This window comes from Grus americana, chromosome 1 (assembly GCF_028858705.1).
Source record: "Grus americana isolate bGruAme1 chromosome 1, bGruAme1.mat, whole genome shotgun sequence".
Lineage (NCBI taxonomy): Eukaryota > Metazoa > Chordata > Aves > Gruiformes > Gruidae > Grus > Grus americana.
The window spans coordinates 181,612,500-181,631,585 of NC_072852.1; the positions used below are offsets into that span (position 1 = coordinate 181,612,500).

Genomic DNA, 19,086 nt, shown 5'->3' on the forward strand with positions numbered 1-19,086 from the left:
CCAGTCTTTCTCTGCTTGTCAGAATTGGACCCTCTTTATGTAAACATTTTTTGTTTTTATGTATAAGTTTTATGTTAACTTCAAACATTAACTTTTTTGTGGTTTTTTTTTTTTTAAATAATAAAAAAAATCAAGTCTGTTCTGGAATTGAGCTCTATAAATGCTGCACTGGTGTTGACACAGATATGAATCTTCTCAGTATAGTTGATTTTGGTGGGATTTTTTCTTAAAATTGCTGGTTTATGCCTCATTTTTTGCTGTTCTTTTCAAATGAGGAGAAGCAAACTTAAACATACAATGTAAGACTTTCAGGTTTATCTTGTGTCCTGTAGTTATGGTATTTCAAAGAATTCAGAGATCGCATGTTAAATTGCTCTAAAGTTGTGATTAAAGGAATGACTAAACTATTTGACTCTCAAGGAAGAGCCTAGGTAGTGAATAAACTGATAATTACTACTTGTGTGATTAAAAAAAAAAATATAATGGAAACCTTTTATCCTTCTGGCTTTGAATTCAAAGTCAAGATTTGGTACTCTGAAAGAAACAGCTGGACAGTTACTGAGATACTGGCATGTTGTGACTGTTACAGTATTTTATGTTCTACTTCAAACTAAGTTAATTAACTTTTGTTGTTGGCTTAAAGACATTGAGGGCAGGAATCTAAACAGTTCTGGTTCCCTTCATGAGTATGGCATCTGGTTTGTTGCAGGTTTTCTTGGTTTGTGTGGGTTGGATTTTTTTGGGTGTGGGGTTTGGGGGTTTTTTTTGTTGTTGCTGTTTATTTGTAGTGACTCTATAGGTTGCTTTTGTGGTTTCTGCAATTATCCTCTTCTTTTTAAGTTATTTTGCACTTTTATGCTTTCTCTTCCTTCAGCAGTAAGTGTAAAATAAATCCTTTATTACCCTTATCTTCTCTTCCACGTTTTAGGTTTTCTTTAGGTAAACTATTTTTCTGTATGTTCGTTCTTTCATTTACTGCAGGAAGATGTCTCAGAACATAGATATTATCACCTATTAGTGTGGAGTTTATTGGGTTTTTTGTTGTTGTTGGGGTTTTTGGTTGGTTGGTTGGTTTTTTTGACTTGCATGCATCCATGAACTATTTCATGAAAATTATGTTAAATCTGTTCATCGTATCAAGCACTTTAACTTAGCTTCATAGTATTATCTTAAGTTGATCTTGTTTTGAATGCTGTATTTTGTCGCTCAAATTCTTGATGAAGCATGCTTGTGCTTGCTGAAATTTAAAGATTCAATTGCATTCTTGTTTACTGTAGTTCTTGTTTTTTACTTGTTTTTACTCAGTACATTAAACTTCCTCCTAAAATAATTTATCCTTATTATTTTCTTGGAGGTTTCATTGATCATGAATGATATTGGGTGATATAGTCTATAAAACTTGTTAATGATGATCTTTGTGTTTAGAAATGAGTAGCCATATGACAGCAAACTTGCAATGTGAGACCATCTGAGATGAATGGTGTTTCACCTAGATGATCATCTTGGTAGGTGACCGTTGACAGAAGGTTGATTTTTTTGGTGGTGCTTATTTTATTTTCTTCCTGGTGCTTTCTCCAATGGGCAGTATAAGTATTATGTTGCTTTAGGACTTAAAACATTTAGCAATGTTGATTTATTTTGCAGGTAGTTCTTTCCTACTGAGAAAAAAGTATCAGTTTACAGAATACTTTTTTTCTGATTTTGGGTGCAGTCTCTGTCATCGTATCAAATAAATAATATTTAAGGAGTAAATCATTTAGTAATGTCAATCTCATTTGTTTTCAGTGAAGTTGATATAATAGTTGGATTTGTTAATCATGACTGATACTTTAAATACAGTAATCTGTTTAATGGGTTTTCATTGATGAACTATTGCCATGCCACCATTCAAGCCTTACTGCTGAGTATAGATGTGTGTTTGGCTTTCATCTGAAACAAAACCCAATGTGTTTGCCGTCAAGAATGATGCTTTGCATTTCAGACATCTTACTCTAAAGGCTTTTGTTCTTATATAGTCTTATCCAGCCCTAGAAGATTTCATTATACTTAAGGTATACAATATAGCCTATTTCTTTGAGTCTTTTGCATGAGAGAAGATAAAAGACACTGAAACACAGAACTATATTGTTAAAATTTAATGGACAAAGAAGAAGTTGAGTTCTTGGAGTATACTGATTAAATATCTTTCTACCACACAAACAAGATGTCAAAACACTGGAGAGCTGTTGCATTCCATTTTGAATTTGTGATTCTTCCTTTTTTGGTCCTCACACTCAAGGAGTGAATCGGAAAGCACTGGTAAGGTTTTGAATATTGTAAGAATGTGATTATTAAACTCACATCATGTATCTTATAAGTTTTTTGAGTATTCTAGTGAAATAGCATAGAGTTGGAATCACAGAAATAATAAATTAGAAATAAATGTTGAGATGTCAAGCAAAATTTTAGAATTTTTTAAGAAGAAAAATAAGAAGGATTAACTAAATGGTGATTTATCCCAGTTTAAGAAGATATTTTTACTAAATAATAATTGAGATTTCTGAAATAAATAACTTTGGAAATCATTGTTACAAATAAAGACTTTTTTTAACCTCACATTTTTTGTTTCACGTTTCTAAATCAGGCCTAGGCAATTGTATGTTAGCTACAAAACTAATACTTACCTGGCTGCACTTTTTGTGCTGAACTATGCTATGTACATCTTTTTTGCAAAAGTTTCGTAAAAGAGGATTAGGCACGTGTATAAAGAGTTTCCCCCACTGTTACAGCAGTGTAAGGCAATTCATTTGTTTTTATGACAAAGATTGAGGAGGAAATTTTCTGTAGGATAAGTCTTGTACTTTAACCATCTGCAATATTTTTCTGTCTGAAACACCTAATATTCAACACTTATGCCCATTGATTCATATAGCAGTTGCTTTTCTTTTACTTTTTGTCATCTTCACTTTTTTGATGATCCCAGATTTTTAAGTCAGCCAGTTTTAAAATTTTTCACTCTTGTTTTCTTCTTAATACAAAGAGTTTGGCATTTAGTTTGTCTGTCTCTGCCAAGTATTTATCTCCTCAATTTTTGGAACAAATAGAAACACTTGTTTGTGTACTATTATCTCCATTCCTGCTTGCAGTAACTTCTTTCTCTCTGAATTTTACTTTAAAACTCCGTCCATTCAATATTCTTCAGAATGCATCTCACCTGTCATTTAGACATTCACTCTGCTCTATCAATATATCCGGTAATTCTTACCCAAATATAAATTTAGCTATGTTCTTACTTATCTTCATCCACGTTACATCATTGATGGTTTATCATTTCCTTGTATTCCTCTATTGATGATGAGTTCATTGCTGGTTTTTGTCCTTCTGTCTTCCTCATGTAAACAAATTTTTTTACATTGTCCTTGTATTGGTCCTTGCATGGTCCTGTCTGTCTATGAAATTCTCAGTCACTTCTTCCAAAGACGGAGGTCTACTAGCCTTGAGTGTATTTATCAGCTCTGTTGTTGTGTCCTTTTACTGAAGCCCTGACAGCTTCACTGCCTGTTTTCTCTCATAGTTCTGTGAAATACTGGACAATTTCCTGTGAGAAGTTGAAGAGTTTCTCATATTTACTTGTACATAATTATATTGTCTTCTGTTCTAGCTATTATTTGGTCATCTCGAGTTTCAGCTTCCTTTTGACTTTAATGGTTTTGTCTGGGTGGCACAGCATGATGTCTGTCTTGAACATTGATGACCATGCAACATGACCGTGCATAGCTGTTTTAGCTGCGTGGTTGGTTGGTTTTTGTTTGTTTAGGATAACTTTGAGTATTGTGTGGCTTTCCAGGAACAACAGGGCCTTTCTCTGGCTATGTGAGCTAAGCTAACATCTAACATTGCTTCTGTTCCACTACATTAGAGTATGTTTTCCCTTTGTACTCCAGGCACTGACAGTGTTCTGGCATGAGTCCACTGTTGACTCACCTGGGGACAGCCCTGCTTTTCTTATCTCTTGCTTAGGCTATCTAAAGCCTCCATTTGGCTTCCAAATGAACATGTTGATAACTTCAGAAAAATAATGTTCATTTAGATATTCTCTTGAGAGAAACTTAAAATGAGATCCACCACCATGGGTAATCTTAAGTATAAAGTACAGGTGAAATAAAGGGATTTGGTCCATGGAGGTGCAAGTCAACTTCACAGGAGAAGAACTTACGGATGACAAAATAAAAGAAAAATGAAAGTATGTTAAGAAAGCAGAAGCCAAAAGTTTCTAAATCAGCTGGTTTATTGGGAAACATGACTTGTAGAGTAGTTTTTCAACAAGAACTCTTATGAACTCTTTTTAACAACGGATTATCTTGTAAATAAATAGGAAGTCTAAGTTAAATGCTATCCTGAGTTATGGTTAACAGTTGAAAATAAGAGCAAAAAGAAGTAATGGAGATCACGTGCTCAAATACAGCATAATTAAGAATGTGATCTGATAATACAGTGGTATTAATTTCAGGCAAGCAAGGTTAGAGTTTTTTAAGAAATATAGTGTGAGAAAAGAAATAATATGTGCTTATTTGAGAGACTGCTGGAGAGTTGAAAAATAAACCATTGTTCATTATAATTGTTTTTAATAAAGCTATAATAGATATGTGTGAGTCAACATTTGTTCAGTGCTTTTTGAATGTAAAATATTCAAGTACTAAAGATTATCTTCTATTGTTGTTCATTTGTATTAATTAGATCTGAGTCTGAGGGTTTTTTCTGAGATATTAAAATTGTAAGGGTCATGAAGCAACTGATAAGGGCATCTTATTTCTTGCTTGTTTGAATCAAACTTTCTGAACTTTCTTCTAAGTTGAAGAATAAATACAAAAGAGTAGTTTACAGTAACCTAAAGCTTTTAAGTTTCAGACTTGCATGGGAAAATGAGCAAAAAACCCTCTTGGTGTCAGATTTTATGGAGAGGGAAAAGTGATTTTTACTTGAAACCTTGATTTTTACCTAGTCAATCTCTTACAGATTTAATTCACTTGTACTGTCATACCCACATTCTTCTGACTACCACCATGTGTGTGTCCAAGCAGTCTGGGCAGGATCACTGATGTGCAGCACAGAGGACAAGGGACTCTCTCAACACTTTATTATGCCTCTGTGGTCGTTCTTGATTGGTGACAGCAAGCTTTTTTGGATAGATTTTTTTACATGATCAATTACAATGTATGTCTTTATGTCAGAATCTCCTAACTTCAACTTCCTGTAAATCTTGGCCAGGTTGCTGCCCACTGTTGTTTTTTTCCTTTTTTTTTTGAATCTATGTTTCAAATAAATGCTTCAGTTTGCTAGTGGGCTAATAAGAAAAGGAATAATCATAGGATATCTTTAGTTGGAACGGATCCATAAGGTTCATTGAGCCCAACTCCCTGCTCCTCACAGGACTGCCCAAAACTAAATCATATGACTAAGAGCAGTGTCCAGATGCTCCTTGAACTCTGACAGGCTTGGTGCCATGACCATTTCCCTGAGGACCCTGTTCCATTGACTGACCACCCTCTCAGAGAAGAGCCTTTTTCTTAATGTCCAGTCTGAACTTCACCTAATGCAGCTTCATTCCATTTCCTTGTGTCCTATTACTGGTCACCAGAGAAAGGAGATCAGCACCTCCCCCTCCACTGCTCCTCTTGAGGAAGTTGTAGACTGCAGTGAGGTTCCCCCTCAGACTTCTCCAAGCTTGAACAGACCAAGTGACCTCAGTCGCTCCTTTTGCCCTTGAGACCTTTCACCATCTTGGTCGCCCTGCTCTGGATACACTCTAGTAGTTTGATGTCCTTCTTATATTGAGGTGCCCCAAACTGCACGCAGTACTCAAGGTGGGGCTGCACCAGTGCAGCATAGAGTGGGACAACCACCTTCCTCGACCAGCTAGCTATGCTGTGCTTGATGCACCCCAGGACACGACTGGCCCTTTTGGCTGCCAGGCCACACTGTTGACTCATATTCAACTTGCCATTGCAACCTGCTGGGACTGGTGTCCTGAGAAGAAATACAGCTCATTCTGTTGACCCTTGTGCTGCTGTGTCTTATGCTGCTTATATGCACACATTTCTATTTGTACCAACCTTAATATTTCTGTTAAAGAATGATACAGGAGGAGAAATCACACTGACCTGATGATGTAACCAGAGTAAAAAGGGCTTTTGTGAATGTCTATCCTGCAGACAGGAAGTGCCACCAAGAAAAAGACGATGTTGAACTCTTTTTACTCACTTGTAAAAATCTGTTCAGCAAGAAACACACTTGAAAAAGAACTTGTTGACAGACAACTCTCCTTTTTATTTGTGTAATAAATATGGTATTTGAAAGAATATGGGAATGATAAATATACATCCTAAGTATTTCAGATATGTTGACGTAATTTACATTTCAAACAATACTTTTGGACGTTTGACCTCAGGTGTAGGCAACTGTACTAGCAGTCTCACACCTGAGAATAGTGTCTCAAGAGCCATGTATGATAGCTCCTGCTTTATTTCTTTTCTTAAAACTTGAGGTATTTGGAAATATGTTCCCATATTGTCCAGGAGTGAAAAGAAAGAAACAGATTTTTCGTTGATCACTTTGATTTACTCAAAGATAAAATTGAGGGGATTATAAAATATTGTTTCAGAAATAATTAATGCCTAGACCTTGTGAAATACACTGAGAGCTAGCCCAAATAGAGTTTGGCAAGCAATCCTCACGTGGCTTCACAGCTTGTTCGTTGATGGATGTGTTTTTAATGAGTTCATACCAAAGGAAAAGATTTCACTAGAGTAAATTGAAGATTAGAGTGAAGCCTGATGAAGGCTAGTTTGTCTTAAATAATTCAGCAGACACTTAAAATGATCAATTCCATATTCAGCTGAAGGTTTCACCTGTATGTCCTCATTGAGGATAACTCAGAACGTATTAATGTTTTTCACTGTTGTCTGGAAAATATCATACTATCACTATATCTGCGGAGGTGTACTCTGCCCTTCCTAATACTTGATGCTTGGGCACAGCCATAGCTAGGGACATTTTTTTATTTTATTTTATTTTATTTTTAAATCCTCAAGTGGTAAGGTGTGTCTGTGCTGTGAGATATGAAATAATTTCATTGTGTTAATTTCTGTCTGTAAACCTTACCTCTTCCTGTTGTCTTCTGTAAGTCATGTTTATCTGCTGCTCTGTCTTGTCAGTGTTCTCTGTCAGTAATTCCAGCCTTTCCAGGAGTGTTGCCAAAGATTAACTTTCTACCATATGCCATCTGTGTCAGTTTAAATATCTTTATAACAAATTGCAATCAAGTTACCTGTGTTGTTTAGAGGGAGAACATCCTTAACTCCTGTTGAATTGGTGTCTTTCACACCTTGAAGCTGGACAGGGTGGAGAACCAGGCTCCAGAAATATCTTCTGAAAGTGGTCTTCATGATCTGCACTGATCTGTTTGCAGTTGCCATTGGATTGTATTGGATTATGATACTTCATCTGTATCACTGGAAGTTTGTGATGCTGAATCATAGAGGAATGTTCCTGTAAAAGATCCAGTACCAGCAGATCTCACTCTTACCCCTGTTCAGTTATGGTAAAACTCTTTTGGGTAGCTAATATAAAGAATAGATTGAAAGAATTTGTCTTATTTTTGTCTGATATTAATTCAGATGACTGGAAGTGGTTGGTTGTTGTTTCTTCTAGCACACACATAGGCTATCTCTTTCAGTTTTCTTCTTGGCAGATATCTTTACAACTTCAGATCAATATGGTTGTTTGTCTGAAGAGTCCTCATCTTTTGCTTCCAGCCATTCACTTTGCAGATTCCCCTAAATGGCTCAAGAATCACAGAATCACACAATGGTAGGGGTTGGAAGGGACCTCTGGAGATCATCTAGTCCAACTCCCTGCTAAAGGAGGTTCACCTAGAGCTAGTTGCACAGCGTCGCATCCCCGCGGGTTTTGAATGTCTCCAGAGAAGGAGACTCCACAACCTCTCTGGACAACCTGTTCCAGTGCTCTGTCACCCTCAAAGTGAGGAAGTTTTTCCTCATAATGAAACGGAACTTCCTGTGTTCCAGTTTGTGCCTGTTGCCCCTTGTCCTGTCACTGGGCAACATGGAAAAGAGTGTGGCCCCATCCTCTTCACATCCGCCTTTAGATGTTTTATAACTGTCGATGAGATCCCCTCTCAGTCTTCTCTTCTCCAGGCTAAATAGACTCAGCTCTCTCAGCCTTTCCTCATAAGAGAGATGCTTCAGTCCCCTAATCAACCTTGTAGCCCTCTGCTGGACTTTTTCCAGTATGTCCATGCCTGTCTTGTACTGGGGAGCCCAGAACTGGACACAGTATTCCAAATGTGGCCTCACCAGGGCAGAGTAGAGGAGGAGGATAACCTCCCTCGGCCTGCTGGCCACACTCTTCTTAATGCACCTCATTGACCTTGGCCACAAGGGCACATTGCTGGCTCATGGAGAGCTTGTTGTCCACCAGGATTCCCAGGTCCTGGGAATCTGTCCTGAACCTTTCCTGAATCTGATTTGATGCTTTTGCTTCACTAGAAATGTAAGCAATCCTCTAAAGTTCATGTTGTGATTTGACAGTCTTAAGAAAAATGCTTCTGTTTTGACTAAGGACCATTATCAGTACATGATCCTGCCATTTTGACTCTCAGCAGCTTCAAGGGTTACTTGGAATTTAGCCACCTAAATTGAGCGAAGCATCCAAATGACTGGCTAATGTAGGGCAACTGTGCTGAAAGAATCTTGAGGCTAGCCAGTACCTGTTAGATCCCTGGAGCTTGAAATGACCATGCAGATATTCCACCTGTCCCAGCTTCAGACTTCAGAGTTCAATGGAGCTCCTATGGAGCCCAAGTGCTTTAGGATTTACTTTCCCTCTGATCATTTTGTATAACTTTCTCCAAGATATGCAAGCTGTCTTCCACAGCATTCACTTCTGTGACACTTCATGTCAGACTGTTTTTGCCACAGTTTATCTGTGGTTCCAAATACACTAAATAACCACATGGATAAAAATTCCACAGTCATTGAATTTTCTATTGACAGGGCTACAGAAGATCTATAGTGGAATGCTTTTTCCTTACCAGTACTGTCATCAACATAGACACATAACTTCCTGCTTAGGAAATTAACTTGAACACCTTGTTAGGTCAATAGAGAAAACTATACTAAATATGAATGTGCTAGAGATCTGAGCTGTTTTGAAATGGATTATGTCTATCACATCAAAAACACATCATCGTCAGGTGCTATTGTGGTCTGTTACCACTGTGTATTGCTTAAATAATTGCACAGCACCAAATTTTGGAGTTGCAATGTGGATGTGTTGGTGGTTCAACCTGAATGAAAGTACTAAGGCTGCTGTCATGGTTTTCAGACATTCCCATCAACTCTTTGATCATCTGTCTGTACCTTCATAGCTTGTATGTTGGGAGACTCAAAGTAATACTGTAGACTTACTTTTAATTAGGAGGTGGGTTCCTGGTAGTAGCCAGACAGAAGATGAGGCATTTACTTTAGAGCTAAACTGATTTTTCCATCTGGAATACAGCTAGATCTGTTTTACTTTTAGAAACTTTTCTCCATTTGGCTTGATATTATTTTATTCTATTTTAAGTTCCTCAATGACTTCTGCCCTTGACTTATGGTATAAATGTATTTATTTTTGCTATCTGGCTGAATTAGAGGTTTTACAGAGGATTTTTACCTATATTAAACTCTTGACTTGGTTTCCCATGAGGAAAGCTTTTCAGTCTAGTGGCATCTGCTCCATATGTACCTTTTAATGAAAATAGTTTTTCCAACATTTGTTAGGTCTGCTAAAAATAGAAGAATTTGGGAAATTCAGACCTTCCCTATCTTGGATGATTCCTTTCTAGGAAAATGCCATTCTAAATTCCACTTGGAGAAACAAAAGCTGTCTCTGCATTCTGTTCTAATCAAGATGTCAGTAAATATAATTGTATTTTTTGGATAAGACAAAAAAATCACTTCTTTCTTTTCGTAGTAGTACATACCTATCTGTGAATTTCAGCATGAAGACTGTAAACTCAGCTTGTTTTGACAGCTGTGTTGGATGTGTTTCATAAGACAGGTGACTTCTGGAGTATTCAAAAGGAATTCCCCCATTTCTGACATCTGCAGACTGGCCTTGCCGGTCTATCTTTGTTGAACATAATGCCATCAAAAACAGTCCCAGGGATTTTCTGCACTGTACATCAGTGCACTGTCATCCACAAGACAAGAGAAGGCTACCTGTGTGCAGCTAGGAGGTAATCGATAGGTGTTGTCCTTGTGTCACTTAGAGAACAGTCCCTTCTGTCCTGAATATCCTTTATGAAAATTTTGGATTTGCAAGAATTTGAGTCAGTGGTGCAAATTCAAGCTATTTATAATTCAAGCTGGAGAAACAGAGTAGCAGGATGTGCCCTCTGTCAGTGCTAGTAAGGCTGAAAAGTCATCAGTTCAATTGTTTGCATTTACACATATCAACATTGCAAGTGTAAAGACTGTCTGGTTTCTTGTAAGTAATTTGAATTTTGAGTTGGCAGTTCTTGCCTTTACTATAATCTTTTTGAGAAGAAGAGTGTTTCAAAGGTGAATAAAGATGTACTATTTCCACAGAGCCATAAAAAGATCTCAACAAAAATACTATTCCATTGTCATGGACTGACTTCTCATACACTGAAATAATGTTTGGCCTTTCCAGAATGCTAGTGGCCTTCACTAAGATTTGGGCATGTTGACTGCCCATTTCAAATTGGGCAGAGTGTTCTTTTTTCTTCTTTAAACATGTGGTAAAAGGTCTGTTAAGGTTTCAGTTCTTCCTTACTTGAAAAATTTTTTCTGCTTTTTAAGTGCCTGAGTCTAAAAATAAGTGTTAGAAATTCATGTTTTTTACCTATGCACTCTGTAGAGTTCACTGATGCTGCAGTGATGAAAACCATACATTTTCCACAGGGGATGCCCTTCCAGTTTACTCTTTTAGTCGGCTTGGCTGTGACTGATATTTTACTTTTAGGATGGGAACACTTTCAGGTGGTCTGACAGCCTCAGCACTGTTGATACTTTAAGGAAGGTATATTGTGAAACTGGAACCCTTGCGGTGTTTTTCTCTACGAGCTTGTGGTAAGAATGAATCACATTCAGTGATCAAAATGTAATGTCAGTGTAACTTCTGAAACATGTTCCTTTACCTGACATCAACAAAGCAGACAGTGAAAGCACACATTTACCAGATGGCACACTCTTGCAGGTGCCTTTTGATTTATGCTGTATTTGAGAGAAAAACCTCTCTTTGCTCTTGGATAAAGGGCTGTGAGAGCTACTACCAGACAGCTCAACTCAGTTGTCAATTCCCATTTGCACTTGCACATAGTGAGAATATTCTTGTGGAACACTACTTGAAAAATAGAACAATTCGTTACTCATACACAGTTCTCTGACATGTGTAGTCCACTCACCCTTTAGCTTTCTACTTCAGCTTCCCTTTTTAGTTATTTGAATTGTCTGTTTTCAGGATTTCATTATAAGGACATAAGTAGACTTATGTACTTATATGCTGAATATAAAAAAGTGTAGCCTCTCAACATTGCAACACTTAAATTCTTAGCATCTCTTGTGATAAGGTCTATGGATTTTACAGTTTGAATATATTTGTAGACAACATGTCACAAAGAAAGCCATATGTTGCTAAGTGAACTTTCAATCTCCTCCCTTCTCAATGATTGACTTAGCAAACAGGTAAACAAATAGTACTGACACCATACATTGTATATGAAGTATGGATTTCAGTGTTTAAAAAACAATAATACAAAAGCATAATGGCATTTCTGTTGTGTTTCTGACATGTGCTTCTGTTTCTGATTTTTTTAGATTACAGATTTCTGCATGCATTCTTAAGACTTACATACGGAACTTGTTAATTTGTTGTAGTTCAGCTGGTTCTGCTGAAAATTGTGCATCTTTCACGCATATGTGCTTGCTCATGTTTGTGCAACACATCTTTGTAATCTAAAGTACCTGATTATTTCAGTTTCGAGAATCTGCCTGTCTGAGAAGCCAAGAGTCAATAAATGATGCATCATCTGCTGATTCTGTAATGTCTTGAGTTTGGTACCATTTAAAATCAATGCAACTTACACTTTATTTTGTTAGTTCCCGTAGTTCGATATTAATGATCTTCTCTATTGCACCTTGAGCAGGGGCAAATATTAAAAAATCTGGATAATTTCAATGGAGTTTTGTGTTTTTTCTGGTCTAGTCTCAATTTTTTTTCCTGAATGGAGAATAAAACATAAAATTGAGAATACTCTTCTCAATGTGCTGAGTAGTAGTAGTACACTACTAGTAAGTGAATTGTTTAAAGAAAAGGAGTTAATACTGTTTCTTCCAGATGGAGATAGAATGACTTTGTGATGTTTACCTCTGTCCAGTACCTTAATGTTCTTTTAGAAATTTATTCCTAAATTAGGTATAAAGTTGACCACTTCTGTTTCACTGAAATGCTCTGTTTAAATTAAATTCCCATTATCCTTGCTTACCCATTCTTAAGTAAGAATTTTACAACACTATTGGATACTGTTTAGTGTATGATGATTGCAGAATATCTGCCTACAGTTGAAACTGAGCTAACATTCAAACTATAAACATTTTAGTATTTAACTTTATGACTAGGCTGGAGGCAATCTGTGGACTAAAGCTCAGGAGTGGAGTTGATTTTCAACCTAGTTTCATCTGAAAGACATCCAGTTTGCGTGCTCTGCTCTGTGACGCAAACTAAAGTGTGGTTAGTGGAAAGGATTGCTTATTTTACTTCAAAATTTCTTATCTGAACTTAAACGCAAATGGTATGTTTACTTCAATGGGACATCATCAGGTGGTTGCACTGCCAGGCAGGCATTGCAGAAGTGGCTCAGTAGCGTAAAATGTTAACTCTACCTGATTTTATTTTCTACTACTGTCACAGTAAAACCAGTAAAATAGACTGTAAATTCCATCCTCTTCTGCCTCTATGTCAAACCCTTTGGATTAGACAGCCTTCAGTATCAGTTTGGGATAACTCGTTTGACTTTACACTGAAATGGATGAAGACTGTCACCATTATCCTTTTCACTGAGTCTATTGTGGGATAATCAGCACCAAAGGAGTTGTGAATGGTGCACTGTCAGAGCTATTTTCACATTGATAGACTAGATGTGCGTTGAGAAATATTCTCTAAAACCTTAGTTATCACTGTGGTTTGGAGGGGGATATTTCCAATTTAAAGGCAAACTTTTAAGGCCATTATATGAAACCTATTACTTTGTAGGAGAAGTGCCAATATTCTGGCTTCTTTTCTTGCATTGAGAAGTACTGATAGTTAGAAACCATAACGTGTTTTTATTTAAATGAAACAAAACCTAGTTTAGGATTTCAGGAATTGGCAAGGCATTATTGGCTTGAACTTTACCTTGAGAAGGAATAATACAAGTATGGGGAGGAAAGTCTTACAGAACTCATAAAATTGGTGAGAAAACAGGGACAGGGAAAAATGAGGGAAGAAGCTCACGGTTGAATTTGAGACTAGTGTTTCTCATGTGCAAACAGAACTGCAGAGCAGGAGGGAAAAAACATGCTTTCTACTGTGAAAGAAAGAAAAAGCAAAGAATGTATAATGCCTAGTAGGGACAAAAGGAGCAATAGTGGAAAACAGAAAACTTCTGGGATTGTATGTGATGCCAAACCTAAAAAATGTTTGAAGATTTCTGTGATAGTGTTGGAAGGATGAGTAGTACATTAGAAACTTGGGAGATGGAGGAATTTAATTTATTGAATGCATTCGATGTTCCTTGATTTAAAGAAGCAATAAAATCTGGAGTCTCGTTGTTTGGGTATGGTGAATAATGTGCAAAGTAACTCTGGGGTGGGAATTCAGTGACCTAAGTTATATGGGAAGATTGAAACTTCTGTTGAAAATCCCTGACCAGTAAACCATAGAAAAAGCCAAGTCTTTTTCATACGATCTACAGAAGCTACTGTTTTCCTGGGAGCATTCTGCTTTACCTAATTAACTGCATAAGATCCAGGAGTATAATGGGGTATGAATACTGGCGTATAGTAATATATGCTATATTAAGTGTTTCATAGCTGAAATTTTTCAAAACTGTTATTTTTCTGCAAGTTTATAGTAAGCTTTTATTGAAATCAGCTTTTAAATATTTGCACCAGAAAATTAGATTTGCCTTGTTTTGGTACATCCTGAGTTATACAAAATTTGTGAACTACTTTTATTACTTTGCAACTACCGGGTCATAAACTTGGATTAGTTTTATAGGATTTGGTGTATGAGTTGACAGATGTGATATATGATGACACGTTATCTTTTATTGCTTACACATACTAGTTATTGGGAAAGGATGGGGGCAGTTCGTATTAACCACAAGATGGGATTTCAGTTGCTTACCCAAGTGTCTCTCATTCATTCGTTCATTTGCTATCAGTTATAGCAGATATATTGCTTCTTCAAGCCTGTCACACCAATAAATCATTTCAGATTGTATGCATTTGTACAGTGCCAAAGTGTAGCATGAATTTTAAAGGAAATCTCCTATTTTCTTTTCAATCAGATGAGCAACGTGAAGAGACTGCGGCCACGGCTCAGTGCTATTCTTTTTAAACTTCAGTTTGAGGAGCAGGTGAACAACATCAAACCTGACATCATGGCTGTCAGTGCTGCCTGTGAAGAGATAAAGAAGAGTAAAAGCTTTAGCAAGCTGCTGGAACTAGTATTGTTAATGGGAAACTACATGAATGCAGGTTCTCGGAATGCACAGACCTTTGGATATAATCTCAGCTCCCTATGTAAAGTGAGTTTTGAAATGTCCATGTTGAGTATTACATTCACTTTCATTTGTTTTTATTATGCTACTTTAATACCTTGTTTTGATGTTTTTCCTGCAGTTAATTCTTTGCTTGCTTTCTTTTTTTCCCCCCATAATTCTTAGCATTAGTTGATGGTTTGAACAATACAGCTAATCTGTGTACAGTCGTCTTCAGATTGACTTAGAAGATTCCCCATTGAGTGACTAATAAACCCCCCCCTCCAAATTAAATAAGGTTATGGAAGGACCATATCACTGTGATCACAGTAGTATTGTAGTCTTACGTTTCTGAGCACTTCTAAGCCTGTCACATTTTAATCTGTTTTAATACAGTTATGTTTTCTCTTTTACATAATTTTTCTCCTTATCTGATTCTCTTTTGTTGCTCAGTTTCATCAGTTCCCTGTTTCTTCTAATCTTCCTTACATTTTCACTCTTTCAATTTTTATATAAGGTATATACTTTCCTGAATGTTAATTTATAATCAATTCTAATCCTAATCGCCTTCCCCTTATTTAGTGTTGTTATTTTTTTTCTGTACCCTCTGGTAAGTCACTGCAAAATCTGCACAGAGTACGCATGTATGTAATAGTCCCTATGGGAAAGGAATTATGTGGTAGTTTGTGTGTACTCTTTGTCTTCTCTCAGCTTCTTTATCTTTTTACACAATGGAGAAAATACAAAATGTTAACTTCTACATTCATTAAAATAATCACCTTTAGTCTGCCATGTTTCAGAATATTTCTTTCACTACGGTTCTCGAGTGTTTAATGTGATACCTATAACTTAAATATTCATAGAGAATAAGTTATATACCTTCGCTAGTCTAAAGCAAACATTTAAGCATGCATCAACCACCTAGAGAAATACAGCATAGATGAAATTATTGAGTTAAATGTACAATTTGTTGAGAAACATATTCAGAAGGAAGATACCAATGGTTTTCTGTCCAGTTGGGTGCATTGACTTCCTAGGTATGATTTTACAATCTGTTGTGGGTCTGGTTGTATTCTCTGTATTTTTAATGCACAAGGCAATAAAAAAAAAGAAAAATGCTTATGAAAACATTATGAAGGTAATTGTTACAGGCACTTTGCGGAGCAGGATCAAAATTCAAACATTATCTTGGAGAAATAATTTAAGATCTAAAAGATGAAAATTTTGAAGACTACCTTGAAGTACTACACATAGGAAAGGAAACTGATGTGTGCAGATAGTGAAAGGAAGGATTGAATGGCTAGACAGAGTTCCAGAAAATGCGCTTTAAGTCCTGGCTAACTCTACAGTGCTCTGGCATTAAATGCATTTGATAATCTAGGATCTCATAGTTAATTAGATTTGCACACTTACAGGTTATTTACCTTTATAGGAGGTTACAACGTTCTGTTGGAGAGGAAAAATGTCTCTTGTAGTGGACCTTCTATGAATTATAAAGATGGTAATTATCTACTGCTTACTAGGTGCTGCTGAGATTTTAAGCGAAGTCCTGTCTGAATTACTGCAGAAAATATATAGACTGACTGATGAGAATCCAGATGATAATAACGTGTAACACTTGTAAACTGAGAAAAAAGTATTTAACTGTATTTAGTTTAGAAAAGAAAGGAGAGGAACTGAGGAGGATGTAACAGTGTCCTTGTGTTATTAATTTATGATAAAGAAGGCATTTGAACTTTTCTTTTTCTATGTAGCTAAGGTAGGAGATGGAATAACTGACTTTGCTGGTAGCAAAAGGAAAAAAAAGCTTAAAAGTTAAGAAAGCTTTCTAACTGCAAAGGTAGTTAAGAACTTGATAGAGAAGCTGGTTGTGTAAAGCTTTTGAAATCCAGGTATACTAATAATTCTCAAACAGTCACTGTGAGGCCAAATTAAGAGGTAAACTAAATACTGTATTCAAAATATTATTTATTGAATTTGTTGGGAATAGTGTGCGTGTTTCTTAGACTCATGAAATAATTCATATGTGAAGGGAAGCCAGTAGGCATCTAGTCCAATCTTCTGCTCCAGAGAAATGCTGATCACTACCAATAGTCTGTAGGTGAAAGTATAAGGAACAAAAAAGGTAATTTGCTCCCTATGGTCAAAATGCTTAGTACAGTGTAATTTGACATTGTATCGTGTTATATGATTAAAAGTGGTGATGCTGGTTTACTCCTTTCAGGACTTCATTAGTTATGTATAAACATATGTCATAGTAGTCAATGTGTTTCATTTACATAAGAAATGTGCAAGTGAAAAAATGAAGTTCCAATGACGAAGATTTCATATATATTTGATTTGGCCTCACTTCAGATTGCTAGCTTGTAAATACCAGACCATGGTACTTAAAAACTTTTCTAGGGAGAAGATAATGCAACTTTAACGGCTGCTGAATATGAGTGTATTGATGTTCCTGCCCATGACAGGGGGGTTGAACTAGATGAGCTTTGAAGGTCCTTTCCAAGCCAAACCATTCTGTGATTAGGAAAGAAAGACCAACTATTATAGATTTTGCTGGGAAGCAGAGCAACTATGGCCACCTTAGAGATAGTCTGTAAAATTTTGGATTTCTGCCACTAGATATTCTAGGACAAGTGCAACCTACAGTTAACTACTTGTTCTTTTGAAGGTTGACAGATTTTTCAGAGAGGGAATCACTGGGAGTTTGCATTTATGATCCTACCTTTGTAGTGAATTACTAATACCAGTATCATTTGAGAATGTTAAATTTTTATTTCATCCCAGACAAATACTGAAAAAGACCCAGGTATTCAGCACATCAGCCAGAGTTTTCTTCCTTCATGATACAAGGTGACATTCCAGTCAGCAGATTTGATGGAGAATTGAGATCTGATTTCTATTACAATTTTTCTTGCTTCAGTATTGAACAGCTGGGTTTTAGAGGTAACTCTGGACTATCCAGTCCAATGTGTATCAGGGTACTAGTCACCAATTCCTAATTCACCTCATCCAATTGTGGCCTCATTTAGGAAGTCCGTGAGTGCCAAGCCTTCACTGGTTATGAAATTGTGTCTTACACAGACAGATCACTTTGTCAGGAAACACAGAGGTAAAACTATGTGTGTGTAATTTTTGGGATTTTCTACACTATGTGTACTGTGTTGGTTAATGCTTAATCTCCTCTGTTCTGAGAATAATAAACTGGTTCAACTATTAGAAATATTAGCATTAAAACAGGAAAGAAAACACTCAAACCAATATTCCTTTAAGGCCCCAAACTAGAAAGCTGCAAATTGCAGACTGCTTGGTGGTCTGCGCAGCAGTTTTCAGTAGGGGTTCTAAGAAATTAAGAAATTTGTAGTGACTTCTGTCCTTAAAAAAAATCTTGGTTTCTGTAATATTTGAGGAATATACAATTTATCTGTTCTTCTTCATTGGTGCCCAACTATACATCGGGAACTATATGAACTATCCACTTTGCAGAAGACAATTCCCTATCTTGCCTTCTCCCTGCACCATATAGAATTGAACTGTAATAGTTCTTTTGCATCAGAGAACATGCATACATATTCTCAGAAGAGAGAGATGATATTGGTATGCTAATAATAATTTATTAAATACTGATATATTAGAATTATATGCATGTTTATAACACTGGCTTGTTTTTAAAACTAACTTGTTAACTACATGTATTTTAAGGAAGATATCTTTTACAATGAGGGTGGCGAGGCACTGGAACAGGTTGCCCAGAGAAGCTGTGGATGCCCCCTCCCTGGAAGTGTTCAAGGCCAGGTTGGATGGGGCTTTGGGCAACCTGGTCTAGTGGAGGGTGTCCCTGCCCACGGCAGGGGGGTTGGAACTAGATGATCTTTGAGGCCCCTTCCAGCTCAAACCATTCTGTGATTCTATGATTAAGCAGTGTCACATTGTAGAAATTTTGTGATGTTTCAATTATTGAGACATTTTTCACTGGCATTCCCAGTACAGTAGAAGTACCTTATTTTGTAACACAGCATACAGTAATGACCCTAGAATATATTCTTTGGTTTTGAGGTATATGTGTTCCATTTTCTGTTTATTTTGCAAATTGTGTCTCACATCATTATTAATCCACTCATCTGAAGGAGAACATACCGATTCTGGAAGAATATATCTCATCATATTTATTAAGATTGTATCATTTTGAACTTTGAAAATAATCACCAACTTTTTACAGTGAAGTATGTAATATCAACCTCAGTGATAACCAACATTCAAAACTCTCCATTTTAATTTGC

The 19,086-nt window shown here is 36.5% G+C and overlaps 1 protein-coding gene across 2 annotated transcripts in view; it reads left to right on the forward strand.

The window, feature by feature from the left end:
* DIAPH3 (diaphanous related formin 3) overlaps positions 1-19,086 on the forward strand; it is a 256,877-nt gene that overhangs the window by 124,878 nt on the left and 112,913 nt on the right. For both annotated transcript variants that reach the window (XM_054812840.1, XM_054812841.1), the window contains one exon: positions 14,615-14,854. In XM_054812840.1, the coding sequence (XP_054668815.1) occupies positions 14,615-14,854 (240 nt within the window). The remainder of the gene's footprint in view (positions 1-14,614; positions 14,855-19,086) is intronic.